The 16,212-nt window shown below is 40.2% G+C and overlaps 1 protein-coding gene across 4 annotated transcripts in view; it reads right to left on the reverse strand.

The window, feature by feature from the left end:
* Nucleotides 1–1,681: 1,681 nt before the first annotated feature.
* Nucleotides 1,682–16,212, reverse strand: part of NUB1 (negative regulator of ubiquitin like proteins 1) — a 32,263-nt gene continuing 17,732 nt past the window's right edge. For all 4 annotated transcript variants that reach the window (XM_037891138.2, XM_037891137.2, XM_037891136.2 and 1 more), the window contains 9 exons: nucleotides 15,666–15,754; nucleotides 14,077–14,183; nucleotides 13,095–13,281; nucleotides 9,695–9,802; nucleotides 9,340–9,492; nucleotides 7,591–7,737; nucleotides 5,145–5,246; nucleotides 4,302–4,494; nucleotides 1,682–2,419 (listed from right to left, as the gene is read on the reverse strand). In XM_037891138.2, coding sequence (XP_037747066.1) covers nucleotides 2,256–2,419; nucleotides 4,302–4,494; nucleotides 5,145–5,246; nucleotides 7,591–7,737; nucleotides 9,340–9,492; nucleotides 9,695–9,802; nucleotides 13,095–13,281; nucleotides 14,077–14,183; nucleotides 15,666–15,754 — 1,250 coding nt within the window. In that variant the 3' untranslated portion in view covers nucleotides 1,682–2,255. The remainder of the gene's footprint in view (nucleotides 2,420–4,301; nucleotides 4,495–5,144; nucleotides 5,247–7,590; nucleotides 7,738–9,339; nucleotides 9,493–9,694; nucleotides 9,803–13,094; nucleotides 13,282–14,076; nucleotides 14,184–15,665; nucleotides 15,755–16,212) is intronic.

Here is a 16,212-nt window from a genome sequence, read left to right on the forward strand (position 1 = left end):
AGTCTATCCCCTGTTCCCTCTGGCTGCAAGTTCTTTCCATTCCTATTCTCCCTTGTAATCCTCTTCAACCCATCCTGTATCCTCCTGGGGCTCATATTTGGTGTAGTCTCCATTGACTCTTCCCCTTTTCCTATAGGACTAGCTGCTCTTCTCTTCTTCCTTGCCCTTCCACCTTCAGTGACTACCTGCTGAGCCCCTTCTTCATTTTCCAACTCTGCAAACCTGTTCTTGAGCTCTATTTCTCCTTCACTAGCCCGTCTTTTCCTCTGCCTGGTTCTTTTAGTCACATGCTTCCACTGACGACTTTCCTCACCCAGTCTCCCCTCAGAATTCCTCAGTCCTGCTTCCATCTGCAAGTCTGAGCTTTTCCCTTCAGATACCTCATGTCTTTGCTCCATAATCTGCTCGAACTCCTTTTTAAACTCAACCAGACTTTCCACCTGCATCTCCAAACCTCGGATCTTTTCCTCCATTAGCTCTATCAGACGGCATTTCATGCAGACAAAACTCTTACCAGGTACCCCCTCCAGATTGTTATACTGGTGGACCAAACTATAGTTCCATGTTTCCTCCTTGTTCTAACTCGACCATAAGGTGCCACTGTCCTTGTGTTTTCTACAGAAGGCTAATTCATTAGAATTCCAGCACATATGAATTAACTGGAGTAAACTGAAAAGCAGGCCCCTGAATAACTTGTGTACACCGCTTAGGCAGTAAACTAACCTTTGAAGGGGCTTCATCTGGGTTTAGATACAGATGACTACGAACACCACACATTGCTGTCATATTCCCTCCTTTCCCAATCACTGTTTTCTTCATTGAAGTAGGGCCATTTAAATGGACCGACACAATGGATGGGACTTTGAGTCCCTCTACTGCTTGAATAAAGTTAATAAAAATATTACACCACATTCTCTGTTCCAAAACAGCCTCTCAAAAACGGACACAAGAGGTAGGTGAGATAATATCTTTTACTGGACCAACTTCTGTTGGTGAGAGAGACAAGCTTTTCAGTTTGCACAGAGCTCTTCTTCAGTTTCCCAGACCTTAAGAAGAGGTCGGTCTGTTTAAGCCTGAAAGCTTGTCTCTCTCACCAACAGAAGTCGGTCCAGTAAAAGATATTACCTCCCCCATGTTGTCTCTCTAGTCTCATGGGACCAACAGGGCTACAGCACCACCACAGATCTCAAAAATGGAACATCTCTGTTCAGCAGTTGCATTTGGAGGGACACCAAAAAGAAGAGGGCTAAGTGTTAGAATCAAAAGGAAGATAAAGAGCATTAGGAAGGAACATTCAGCTAAATTTCTGAAGGCAACAAAGTGACAGGTGAAATGAGCCTGGCCCAATTTCTGTCTTTATTAGCTGGCCAGTGTTTTGTTTCCTCCTCCTTATGTTTAAATTATCTAAAAATTGAGATAGAGACAGGAGGGTCAAATCTATGGTCCATGGGTCATGTTTGGCTCTCACGGGTGATTTTGTTGAGAATGTGTGTGATTATGAATTGCAAAATGTGTCCCTACGTCATACCCACCAATTTTTTTTTTTTACAGAAAAGTGTTTAAATCAGCCCCATCAGCACGAGGCAAGGATGGGAGCAGGACCTCCCCAGCTGCTTCCAACTGCCCCCCCCCTTTTTAAAATATTGTTATGTATAAAGTATGGAAAACATCTCAATAAAAGCAAGGTGTGCCATATGTTTATTTTTATTAGTTGCTGTTGCAACATCTGACATGAACAGAGACAAGAAAAGATATCATCAGTTCATACACAACAGATCTGTAAGTGACTTTTGGAGAACAGTACTTCAAAGAGAAGGAAATTGGTTTTGTAAACTGACAGCTCTATAAATGTATTAACTAGGTTTCTGATTTACAAACGTAGATTTTGTTTTAAAACAGATGATGCAAAATGCTGTAAAATGCTTTTATTTGCTATATTAATTAAATGGGCTAATTTCACACCCATATAAATATATATTCAACTCTCTACTAAACAGTGTTTTTCAGAAAAATATTTGTTTCTGCTTCATCATTATGCTGATTATGACAAATTATAATAAACCAAAAAAAAGCAGATGTTGAGCACTGTTAGAATTAATTGATAATTAAATAATTAATCTATAATTTAACTGAATGTAAGGCATTTGGCAAAAGATAAGCTTGAGGATATAGGTATCTAAATCCAAACTCAAGAGTCCAAAATGTGATATATAGCCAAAGTAATTTCATGTAACTGAATGGTGGGTAATGAGTTTTCAGGGTTGTTCCTCATGCATATAGGTTAAGTATTCTTTAATAACCTGTTCTTCCTCTTCCAGAGTTAAATCCAGATAATCTTCCTCGTGTTCTGGAATATCCTCTAAGATTTCATTGACTACATCTGTTTCCATGTCTTCATCCGTTGATGAACTAGAAGTACCTAAACAAACAAAACAAAAAAATAAAAATAATCTTTTCTTTGAAAAAGTCAACTTCCCATGAAACTCTCTTTTGCCAACACCACTAATTTTATAAACCTTTCACTGGAGAACTAGTTTAAAATTATCTTGCATCAAAGGATGTCTGGGGAGAGATGCACTAATTCTTCTAAACAGTAAGAAAAGCCTTAATTGTACATTAGGTAGCATTGTAATAAGTTGGGGTTAAACTGTGACTACTTAGGGAGATGGTGGAGGGGAGAAAAAGAACAGATGATGTAAGCTCTCTCCCCTCCTTTGCACAGGGCCTAATAACATTTCTAGTCCTTGTACTCCCTGAGATAGGCCTCAGCAAGGAGCAGCTCTTAGGGCTGGTCTACACTGAAAAACTTACATCTGCATAGCTACTTCTCTGAGGGGTGTGGATTTTTAACACCCCTAGACATGTAGCTAGGCTGACCTAACCCCCACGGTAGACAGTGCATGGAAGAATTCTTCCATTGACCCAACTCCCGCTTTTTGGGGAGATGGATTACCTACAGCAACTGAAGAACCTTTACCGTCACTGTAGCGAGTGTCTACATTGACACATTGCGGCTGTGCCGCTGTAGTGTTTTAAGCATAGACATACTCTTAATTAGGATGTGCCATTTTCATCACTGTTCTGACCATAACTCACATTAAGTCCATAGCATACTATATCTTCTATGATGGTAGTACCCAAAGGCCCCCATTCAGGATTGGGGTTCCCATAGTGGTAGGTGCTGTACAAACACATAAGATGCCATGGTTTCTGCCCTGAAGAACTTACGATCTAATTTAGGACAAGACACATCAGGCGGGTGTAACAAACACTACTATGGAAGGGGGGAAGGAGGACAAAGCCTACAGTTGAACCAGAGGTTTAAAATGGCCAGCTATAGGCTCAGACTGATGGTTCTGAGACTTTTTACAAAAAATAAAAGTTTGGTAACTAGACATTGGCAAGTCCCATGGGCCACCCATGTAGCCATTAACAGTTGGCAGTTTCTTGTAGGCTCCACAGAAGAAAGGTCTCAAGGAAGGATTTGAAGGAGGAAAGGATAATTGTTTTATGGACTAGTTTGGGAAGGGTGGTCTTCCACATCTCTCCTTTGACGGTACAAATGGATGGTGGAAGCTGATATTTTTGGTGGAGTGTAGGGGGCAAGAGATTCTTTAGCATTGGGATTCAAAATAAGCACGGGGAAATAGTTTAATTAAATTAGGCTTGAATAGAGACTGGGAATGGATGGGTCATTAAACAAAGTAAAACTATTTCCCCATGCTTATTTTCTCCCCCTGCTGTTACTCACACCTTCTTGTCAACTGTTGGAAACGGGACATCCTGATTACCACTACAAAAGGTTTTTTTTCTCCTGCTGATAATAGCTCACCTTAACTGATCACTCTCATAGTAGTGGGAATGGCAATACCCATTTTTTCATGTTCTCTGTGTATCTATCTACCTACCTACTGTATTTTCCACTGCATGCATCCAATGAAGTGGGTTTTAGCCCACGAAAGCTTAGGCTCAAATACATTTGTTAGTCTCTAAGGTGCCACAAGTCCTCCTCGTTCGTTTTAAAGCAGTCATTTCATTCCTAGCAGCTATGGATTGCATTTCTCGCTCTCTCTCACTCAGCTGGTTAGTAAGTGTTCTGTTTTCCTCTGATTTTCCTTATTTTTGCTGGGCAGACAGCACACTGTCACAGCCCAAAGCCTGCTCCTAATAACATCTATCTAGTAGATACTATGCCACTAAAAGCTTGAGCGATTCTTGAGATATTTGAGGTAATCATCCAATCTATTCAATATTCAGCAATCATTTCCCCCTCCATATTTGTCATATGCCGCAAGCCTTACCTGCAGACTCTGTAGGAGAATCTTTTGATGAAATGGATTCGTCCGATGGAGTGGTCTGTTCGGTTGACAGCTGCAACTCAGCAGGAAGAACTCCTCCATAATGAGCAAGTGTTTGTGCAGCTAACTGAATGTTCCCCTGAAAGACTTTCAGAGCTTCCTCCACTGACTCACGATTAAAACCCATGTACATCAACTAGACAAAAACAAAAAACCCCTAAGTCTGAGAGACTGACTTGTTTGTACAGTCTAGAGTATTCCACATCAGCAATCTGAATGTGCCTGTTTATTTCCTCTTATTACGGATTCTTTGAAGTGCTGTCCTCCTCTTTGGCATGTACTGACGGAGATGCCCCAGCATGCTCTCAGTTGGTGACATCACACTGAGTACTGAACAGCTCCAGAGCAGGGCAGCTGCCTACACAAGAAAGATCAGGGTTTTCTCCCTGACCCCTCCAAATACTGCAAGATGTTTAGGGTTTTTTTTTTTTTTTTAAAGTCTTATTTCCTATCCCTGAGCCAGAACATTAAAAGAGAATTTTATCTCCACTTTAAAACATGCCATATCAGAGAAGAACCCAAGTCCTCTAGAATCTGCATTCACATCCCAGGATTACGCAGTAGCATGCATGACTTTGCACCAAGTGGTAGGTGAAGATCAGTGGGGATTCGATGAGTGCCAGAGGCGGGGCGGGGGTAGAACACGACTGTGGCTTTGCAAAGGAAGATCTAACATGGTATATTTAAACAGCTAAGGGGACGAAATGAGCCCTCAGAATTACACTGGTTTGATTTTTTAAAAAAAACTACCCTACACTCCATCTTTAAGAAAAACATGTAACTTACTTGGTCAACACTTTCCTTCGGAACTTGAAACTGGTGTGGGGCCATAGGATCAGCGTTATCATCATCATTTAGTAAGAGTAACTGAGGTTCATCAAGAAGAATCTAAAGCAGAAAGAGACAGCGATTAGTATAAGTTAAAAGGTTGTAGTATTCCTCAAAAGAGATGTACACACAATTACAGAACCTGGAAAAGACTCATTAGCTCATGTAGTTAATACCTCACCATATTGTTCCTTAGAGTAAATTTATCTTACCTATCTTGTGATACCTCATGTTGTATCTTGCATCTTCCACCCCTTGCCTTGTAAGATTGTTTCAGTGTTTAACAGATCTCACTGTTGAAAATTTAGGCAGATCATCAGCCTGAATTCCTAGTACCTGCCCACTTGTACTATGAGAGTGGAATCTAGTTTATATCCTTCACATACTAAAAGACAATTGGTTAAACAAATTAAGAGCAGTAGATGCTAAGTTTCAGTATTTTGTTGTGTTCTTTCCACATAAATGAATCTGCCCTGCCCCAAAATCTTGTTTTGTTGATTTTGTCTGACCTCTGTCCTAGTATGTCTACTCTTTCTGATATGGGAATGTCCATAAACTGAAAGTTAGTCTCATATAGTAATTTACATGTAGGAAACAGGGTACCCATAGGTATTAGCCTTTGTCTAAATAAAAATGCTACTAGTCATCCTTTCTTTTGAGAGAGAAAATGACACCAGTGTGATCAGATTAGACGATCAAACTGGCCTCTTCTGGTCTTAAGCTCTATGAATCTGCATGGGCTGCCTATTAGTTTTCAGGTTGTTTAAGATGTTGGCTGTGACTTACCTAGCTGGGCCTTCCTCTCCTAGTACAACACTACCACAGCAACACTCAAACTGGAACCCCATCTAAAGGGCCTTTGACTTTGTTTTTCATTTTCCCCTTGGTCCACAGTAGCCATAATTTATTGGCTTTCAGGGCTTTCTTGGAAGGGGAAATGGATGGGGGCTGGTATGTTGTGGGCAGGAGTGCGTTTGTAAGTTTTAGTCGGTTAGCAGGTTAATTTTTGATATGTGAGTGAGACTAGCCTGCTGAATTTACTTTTGCATTCCTTTGTGTTCTAGAAGTTTTGTCAAGTGTCTAGAAGTTGGGACAGGCGTTTATCTTCGTAAATATATAAAAAAAATACTTGTGTTTAAAAAACGGATGAGCCTATGTGATGCTGGCAGACCAGGTGCCAGCTGATGCCAGGGCCCCAGGCACCACTGAACCCTGACCAATGCACAGCTGGAAACCAGTCTGGCTTATCTGTGGGTTACTACAGTCAAACAAATCTAATTGTTATAGGATGTATCTAGACTTTATGGAATGCCTGTAGGATGCTGCATGTATTAATCCTACTTATACTATCTGTATTCACCTCTATAAGATGCTACTTAAGTATTTCCTCTGTAACTGTAAAATATCTGTTCTGAAACTATGTAACTCACCAAACAGGAAAAAAAAACTTCACCTAATGCAAAATGCTGGATTTCTACCCAAGGTGTTATCTCCTGCCCATCAGGAAGGACTACTGAATCCAAATGGGCCCTTGTAGAACAATGATTTTGTCAATTGTTCCCCACACCTACTCATGAAGAGGTCATACGCAGAAGCGCTTGCCCCATCAGCTCGGACGCTAGGGAGGTGAGGATAAAAATTCGTGACCCTAAGGAATTAGGGTCTCTTTATGGACTCTGAGGGGCAAAGACTCCTAAACATAAACAAGAGATTCCCCAAGCTGCTTGGCTTGGATTAGCCCTAAAGGAATAAAAGCTTGTTTATTATAGAAGCTTCTATTACCTTTTGAACTTAAGATTGAACCTTTTTTGTGTGTGAATGCTTACCTGCTTTAACCCTGTAAATATTTCTTTTCCCCAGTTAATAAACCTTTAGTTAGTTTGTTACAGGGCTGGTTACAGGTGTTGTCTTTGGTGTGAGATCTAAGGTGCAAATTGATTTGGGGTAAGTGACTGGTCCTTTGGGATGAGAAGTAACCTGAATATTTTGTGATCTTTTGTGTAAAGTGACCATCTATCACAAAGTCAAGCTTGCCTGGATGGCAAAATGGATCAGCATGCCCAAGGGGACTGTCTGTGACTCCACGTTAAGGCTGTAGAGTGCCTGAGGAGTTTACACTTGTTACTTGTTGGTGAAATCTAAATATAGAACTCAAAACCAGTTTGGGGTTTGTGCCCTGCTTTTTAATCAAACTGCTTGAAGGGTGGCATTCTTGCTCATTGGCCACTGCAGACAGTATGACAGCCTGATTCACCAGTTTAGAGAGTGAAAGTTTAATCACATAGTGAGTCAGTAATAGAAAAAGAAAATGTCTAGAAAACATGCATTTTTGGTAGCTGTATTTCTATGGCTTCCAGTGGAAAAGGTCTACAGTATGAGAGTACCATTCTTGAAAGTGATTTACCTTAAAGGCGTTGTCCAAGTTTCCTTGTGCCTGGTGAAGTGCTTTTTTAGCGGCTCGCTCTGAGTAGCCCATAGCTTTCAAGGTATTTATATCGTCCAATCTCCTCCTCCTCTTTGCTCTTTCCTCTCTCCTTATTTGTGCCTTTTCCTATAAAAGCAGGGTCATTACAAAGCTAAGTATTGTAAAAGAATACTGTCAGCTTTCTACTAGAAGATGGATCCATTACTTCTTTGATAGATGTGTATGTGGTTTCTTCTGTATACTTTTTCAATCTTTACAAATCTTCCAGGGAGAAAGGAAACTTTTTTTTAAACAAATTTGTGCTGCTCAATGATCTTTAAGAGACATTCCCTCCTCCAATAAAAGGTTGTATATACACTAGCAAACTTTGTAATCCTAATTCACCATTTTGTAGCCATACTGTACTAGTCCAGTCCCCTGGCAGGACTAAATATTATCTAGACCATCACTGATTAGTGTTTGTCTAACCTGCTCTTAAAAATCTCCAACAACAGAGATTCCAAAACCTCCCTAGGCATTTTATTCCAGTCCTTAACAACCCAGACAATAAGTTTTTCTTAATGGCCAATCTAAACTGCCTTTGCTGCAATTTAAGCCCTTTGCTTTTTATCCCATCCTCAGAGAATAAAGAGGACAATTTATCTCCCTCCTCCTTGTAACAATCTTTTATGTACTTCAAAACTGTTATGTCCCCTCTCAGTCTTCTCTTATCCAGACTAAACAAACCCAATTTTTTCAATCTTCCCTCATGGGTCATGCGCTCTTGACCTTTAATCATTTTTGTTGCTCTTCTCTGGACTTTCTCCAATTTGTTCACATCTTTAAGGAAATATGGTGCCAAGAACTGGAAACAATACACCAGTTGAGGTCTAATCAGCGCTGAGTAGAGCTGAAGAATTACTTCTCGTGTCTTGCTAACAACACTCCTGCTAATACATCCCAGAATGATGTTACATTTTTTTATGCTTTGGATTCTCTCAGGATCAGGCCAGAGTTTATTAAGCATATTAAGATCCCTGTGAGGTAGATATTTTATTAGTTTTACAGATGGGTACATAGGTAAGTAAAATGACTTGCCCAAGGTTGGACAATCAGTATCAGAGCCAGCAAATTAACCAAGGAGTTCAGCTCAGTCCCTTTCCACTTGACTACTCCTGTATCATAGTTTAAATAACGGTCTAAAATTAGAAACATATTGTGCCAAATTCTCATCCTCCCCCTTCCCTTACAAAGCAAATATTCTTCTCCCCCGCATTCCCAATCCAAAGCCAGAATGTGCAGCACTCTGAGTAGCTACTCTGTGGCCACAACTGCAGCCTCTGAGGTGTCACACCAGCCAACCCTGAAATGGGAGTTTTGGCTGGTAAATCTACGTAGTTTGGATTCCCCATCTGTGCTCCCAAAGAGCACAGTAAAGTGGTAAAAACTGATGCAAAGTATCCTCATGTACCTCTTCAATATCATGGCAGCTCTACTTTTTCAGGCCTTGCACACTTGTGCCAGGTGGGAGAGAATTTGCCCCTTAGAATTTTAAATTTCTATTTCATACTTGCAACAACATATGGCAAACTGTTCAGTTTCACCGTGAATACCAATGTAGAGTTGATGAAAGCCCTTGGCTTTGTCTCATGTCTCAATACATATGTAAGATGTACATTCTGGAACATAAGTACTCAGACCTGTTGAATACTGTTCAAGGGCCTGTTTAATACTTTCCCAGCACCGTACCTCTCTTCTGCTGGTAATAAGACTGGCAGCCTCCTCCAGGTTCCCATAACAAGCTCGTAGACCAAGACGAGCTTCCTGAGCAGAGAATCCCAGGAGTAACAAATTATTGATTTTTTCAGGATCTATGGAGAGCTCTTGATACAAAGCATTTGCCTAGATGTAGAAAGAACAGAACAATCAAATCAACGCCACCACTGGCATATATATTAAAGGTCCCTTCCCAAATTCCCTGTGCATTGGGGGGAGGGAGGTGGCAAGAAGAGGGGGTAGAGAATGCAAGATCAGGCAAAACATGTGAGCTCTGTTTCCAAATGAGTTCCTATAATGTGATGTGCTGCTTAGTGCAATGCCTTACCTTCTGAAGATGTTCAACAGCCTCTTTTTCTTTGCCATTATGATAGTTTCCTATTCCCTGAAGGAGGTAAAGCCTTAGAAATAAAACCTTTTCACTCCCAGAACTTCCCTAAAGAAATTTTCAATAAAGAAAAAAGTTAGTGTATAACAGAGCACCAGTCCATTAGATGCTAACTGTCATGGCACTCAACAAGCAGGTGAAAAATCTTACATTCTAAAAGGATTACAGATTTGTGCATGTGAAATTTACAGACGCTAGCCCCGTTCTTGCAGTCAGATCCACATGGGTGGTGCCCCACTGAAGTCAGCGGGGTTCCACGCAGGTGCAGGGATCCAATAATGGGATCAAAGTCTGAAAAGCTATTTAAATCCTGTTATGTATTGCACTATGCTATGGAAAACAAACTGAGAAGCAAAGAAAACCTCTTAATCAGGCATTCAGAAAAACATTTTATATAAAATTAAAATCAAAACTGAAGAAACTTTTTAAAAAGTTTCAAATTTGAGTCTCTTTTGGATCCATTACATACGCACATACACACACAACTCTTGTTTTTTTAAATATATATTTATTTATAAACATGAATACCTTCTCACATCATAATGTGATGTGAAAGATTCCCCTGGTCTATCCTCCTGCTGGAAGAGTTCACTTTAACAGATGTTTAATGTCTATTGGTTCATCTGGTCATCCCTGCCTCATGCCTGCATGAACCCCCTTGAAGCCTGCAGAATCATTCTCCTGTTGCTAAATGCCTGTGTATTGGGGTTTGTGTTTTTAAGAGAAGATTCAGCCTTGTTTCCTTTGTTAATGAGAACTGTGTGGCTAATTGTGGTGCTGCAGTGAAAGACTACTCCTTTATTCTTAAACTCATGGGCACTGGGCAGCACAGCATGGGGAGGAGCTGACCAGCCCTCTGTGGAGAAAGAAGTGGTTCGGGACTATTTAGAAAAGCTGGACAAGCACAAGTCCATGGGGCCAGATGCGCTGTATCCGAGTGCTAAAGGAGTTGGCGGATGTGATTGCAGAGCCACTGGCCATTATCTTTGAAAACTCATGGCGATCGGGGGAGGTCCCGGACGACCGGAAAAAGGCTAATGTAGTGCCCATCTTTAAAAAAAAGGGAAGAAGGAGGATCCTGGGAACTACAGGCCAGTCAGCCTCACCTCAGTCCCTGGAAAAATCATGGAGCAGGTCCTCAAGGAATGAATTCTGAAGCACTTAGAGGAGAGGAAAGTGATCAGGAACAGTCAGCATGGATTCACCAAGGTAAAGTCATGCCTGACTAATCTAATTGCCTTCTATGACAAGATAACTGGCTCTGTGGATGAGGGGAAAGCAGTGGGCGTGTTGTTCCTTGACTTTAGCAAAGCTTTTGACATGGTCTCCCACAGTATTCTTGCCAGCAAGTTAAAGAAGTATGGGCTGGATGAATGGACTATAAGGTGGATAGAAAGCTGGCTAGATTGTCGGGCTCAACTGGTAGTTGGCAGCCGCTATCAAGTGGAGTGCCCCAAGGGTCGGTTCTCGGGCCGGTTTTGTTCAATATCTTCATTAATGATCTGGAGGATGGTGTGGATTGCACCTTCAGCAAGTTTGCAGATGACACTAAACTGGGAGGAGAGTTAGATACACTGGAGGGTAGGGATAGGATACAGAGGGACCTAGACAAATTAGAGGATTGGGCCAAAAGAAATCTGATGAGGTTCAACAAGGACAAGTGCAGAGTCCTGCACTTAGAACGGAAGAATCCCATGCACCGCTACAGACTAGGGACCGAATGGCTAGGCAGCAGTTTTGCAGAAAAGGACCTAGGGGTTACAGTGGACAAGAAGCTGGATATGAGTCAATAATGTGCACTTGTTGCCAAGAAGGCCAATGGCATTTTGGGATGTATAAGTAGGGGCATTGCCAGCAGATCAAGGGACGTGATCGTTCCCCTCTATTCGACATTGGTGAGGCCTCATCTGGAGTACTGTGTCTAGTTTTGGGCCCCACACTACAAGAAGGATGTGGAAAAACTGGAAAACGTCCAACGGAGGGCAACAAAAATGATTAGGGGACTGGAACACATGACTTATGAGGAGAGGCTGAGGGAACTGGGATAGTTTAGTCTGCGGAAGAGAAGAATGAGGGGGGATTTGATAGCTGCTTTCAACTACCTGAAAGGGGGTTCCAAAGAGGATGGCTCTAGACTGTTCTCAGTGGTAGCAGATGACAGAATGAGGAGTAATGGTCTCAAGTTGCAGTGGGGGAGGTTTAGGTTGGATATTAGGAAAAACTTTTTCACTAGGAGGGTGGTGAAACACTGGAATGCATTACCTAGGGAGGTGGTGGAATCTCCTTCCTTAGAAGTTTTTAAGGTCAGGCTTGACAAAGCCCTGGCTGGGATGATTTAGTTGGGGATTGGTCCTACTTTGAGCAGGGGGTTTGACTAGATGACCTCCTGAGGTCCCTTCCAACCCTGATATTCTATGATTTTATGATGCCAGGCCTCAAATAATTCAAGACTGGAGTAGAAGAAGAAAGCTACAAAATGTGAGACCAATTTTAGGGTAACAATTACATTTTTTAAATACTTTCCTTTGTTTAACACTACTTCAAGCAGTATTTCAGAAGCCTCTAACCAATTTATATGAACAGTCTTCAAATTCTGATCAAGAACTAGGGCAACATGTTACCACCACCACCACCACCACCATCACCTTTCTTTTATGTCAATAGATCTCAAGGCTCATTACAAAGGAGGGAAGTTTAATTTCCAGACAGGGAAATTCCCATTTTCCAGACAGGGAAACCGCGGTACAAAGAGATGAAATGACTGGTCCAAAGTCACCTAGCAGGCCAATGGCAGAACCAAAACCTAGTTCTCCTGAGTCCCAGTCCAATGACCTATCCCCTAGACAGCTGTCAGTGTGCATGTTCAAAATGTAACTCAGTGAAAAGATATATAACAACTGTGAAATATTGGGATGGGGTAGGGGGTGGGAATAGTTGCCTATATAAGACAAAGCCCCTAATATCAGAATGATCTTGATAATATTGGGACACCTGGTCACCCTAAATATGTAATACTTAAGAAGGAATTCCAACGTAGGTGATATATATATACTGAATTAGCCAGTTAACATTAGTTCCCCATCAGACAGAAATGTGATGCAGTTTGAAGAAAATGTCATTAATAATACAGAGATGTGGGAAAAGCAGTTATGTTGAATTCTCACAATGCATGTCCAATGCTTTTACAGTATTGACAATTATACATCTGGAAAGAGTGAAAAGTAAAGGTTAAAGGGGACATATGAGAACTTTATATTCCTAAAAAAGTTTTGAAATACTGGAACAAAGAATTAATATTTGCTAAAACAAAACCACCTTCAGTAAAATCATGCCAGCATACTTTTATTGTGAGAAGTCTTTCGTGGTTTTCCCCATAACACCTCTTGAAGCATTTGTGGGCTGTGGCGAGCTTTTTCTCTGCATCATCAAGGCATTCCAACTGTCCTAGACGGAAGTAGCACCATACTATATCCAACTGCAACACTGCATAATTATCAACTGTATTCAGAAGTTCATTACCACAATCACTGCAAAACAGCAATAAAATATTAACTAAGTTGCTTCTTCATTCCCTACTGCGTTGAAGAACTGGGACAGGAAAACATGAAAAGGAAAACGTGTGTGCACGTGTACATATATATCATGTGCATTCCGAAAATTTCTACAGTCTGACCATCACACTGATATAAATGTATCATACAAAATTACTTTTTAATTTATCAAAATAATATGCTCTGCTCTCATGTCATGAGAGTCCCAGGTATATCATATTATGGTATATTACATTTGACTTAAATCTACACTATCTTTACTCTATCTTGTTTCTACATATGATACTGCAGTTTTAAAAGTATAGTGGAGTTACAACACTCCAACCTTTTGGGAGGGCATAGAAACCAATTATCCTCATTGGAGGCATGTAAAGATCCAAATTGTGCTCCTTGGGAAGTCCCTCAGAATGTGCTGGCATATCAGAAACACATGGGGAGACCACCACTTTTTTGGACACCAAAGGGGGCTGCATTAGACTAGACTAAAGCAATTTTATCAGACGCTGCCCACTAGTGGCATGCTTGTGGAAGAAGACCATGTAAAATAGTGGTTGTTACTATAGAACAGTGATTTTCAACCTGGGCTCTGCAGACTGTCTAAGATTTTCAAAGGGGTCCGCACCTCCATTTGATTTTTTTTTTAGAGGTCCACAAATGAAAAAAGGTTGAAAACCACTGATGTAAAATGTACGCTGTGTGGTATGACTTATGCTGTTCCCACAACTGGCTGGTACTCTAAAAAGCCACATGACAATTCAGAAAGGTTCTTACCGGAAGTGTTTATCAGCATCCAGCAAGAATGGCAGTGCTACAGCATATTCTTTTTTCTTCATGAACGCTCTGCCTTTTTCATGATAGCCCATAGCTAATAGAAGGGACTATGAAAATGGATTAAGAATATATTAAACCCTTATTATGTTCACAATTAAAAAGAAATGTCATAGAAAATAACTTACATTATTTGTTGTCCATGGAAAAACACTTCATCAAGCCATATTATCTCCCATCATTTAATGCTTCTTCTCACCCATCTACCCATGTATTTGTCATTTGTGTTGTCCAATTTATTGAAAACAATGATTGCTACTGATACATGACATATTTCACCTGCCTTACTTTTAAAGCGCAACCCTAAATATGTTTTCAAGAATTTACTCATAAACAGGATAAGTCTCTTACTGAGCATAACTGTACAGAACAGCATCCAGCCAGTGTTCACAAATAACCAACTAACCCTACTATTTCCAAATAGATGATAAAATCCCATGAATCACTTGCCAAAAATCTAATCTCATTTTTTTCAATTCTACTAAATGACAGAAGTAGTGAATGTTGCTGAAAACTTTCTGGTTCTTGCACTATGACAATGAACGGCATCATAAATAACATTATTTTATCTAAACATTCTACAAGATTTCTCCATGTACCTTTAATGTCTTGTGCTCAGCACTGAATAAAATCCTTACGGTGATTTTCCATTTCGTGCACTGTTGCATCAGAACAGGCAGTACATATGCTATTTGGGGTTCCCTTTGTAAAGTATACAGGAATATCAGCTGGGGCAGAATAACGTTGTGCACCATGTGAGGAAATCAGGTCACAATTAACACATTGCATTGGTGCTCCATTCTAACTACTTCTTTGCTTCTGGGTGTGATTCTAAGTGTTTGTTATGATTCTTAAAACTCTGAATGATCTAGTAATCTAAGAGATTGTCTCTTCCTCTGTTGTTCTGTCGTAGTGGTCAAGATCTAGCGAGTTGCTCTTGCTGTTGGTTACTGGAATTTCATTGTCCAGGACCACTCGCAAGGCATTCTCACTTGAAGGCTCCCAGATGTGGAATTCTCTCATTCTAATGGTTTACCAGAACCTAGGCTTGCTGATTTTCCAGGCACAAAAGAAGTCATATTTGTTTAATAATACTTCGAGTTAACTATTAACACATTTCCTGTAGCTTGTGATTTAAACTGACTGAGATCTAATGAAGAAATTGTTTTATATTGTTCTAACTAAGACACCCAGAAGCTACAACAATAGGCGCTGCGTAAAATACATAAATTAATGTATAGCTCTAGGCAAGAAGACAAAATGCAAACACATTTTACAAAAGATTCTACAAGAAATCACAGACGTTAGACAACTGCCTGTCCTGAGACCATCAAAGTATTCCCAAATGTACTGGAGCACAGTTCTGCTTCACCTTTATCAGAAGACCACTTCTATTAAGCAATCCATTTTTGCTGGCATCTACAGAGGTTGTTTAAGAAACAGTTTTGACCATTTCAATATAATACTTAAAGTACCATATGTGAAGATTATTTAAAAGGTCACTAAATATCTTCCTTAAATGTTATACTTACTTTTTTGGCTTGCTGAGGAATCTTGATAGATCTTCCAGTTTGGTTAGCTATATCTAGATATGGAGTGGTATCTGGATCTAAATAATCATCTGCAACAAAAAAAGAGTGTCCACTAATTCATCATCAACGCCTTCAACAGTAAGAACAAAGTAAGATTGTGGTCTTAAAACCATATCAATACGCATCTTGTTAAGAAAAACTGTAAATAAAATGAAGTAGAATAGTGTATGTGGCTTCCAGAGAGAGTTCTCTATTATGGCACCAATTGTGTAATGAGAAATCTGATCCATTAATAGCCTTTATGGAGCTGTTTGCAGGATCTGAGCCTCTCCCTAGCTCAAACCTGAATTTTTGAATGAAATTCTAAATTGTGTGTGCTGTAAAGAACTTATTCAGGAGAGGAAAGCATCTGCATATACAATGGTGCATAATGCAGTTCACTTAATAGACTGGTAACAGTGAAATACAAAATAATGAGCTTTATTCTCTATGGTTTTATCAACTAAAACTAAATATATTCGTTTTCATCAGTTTCCCTTTGGTGCTT

This window comes from Chelonia mydas, chromosome 2 (assembly GCF_015237465.2).
Source record: "Chelonia mydas isolate rCheMyd1 chromosome 2, rCheMyd1.pri.v2, whole genome shotgun sequence".
In the NCBI taxonomy this organism is placed as follows: Eukaryota; Metazoa; Chordata; order Testudines; family Cheloniidae; genus Chelonia; species Chelonia mydas.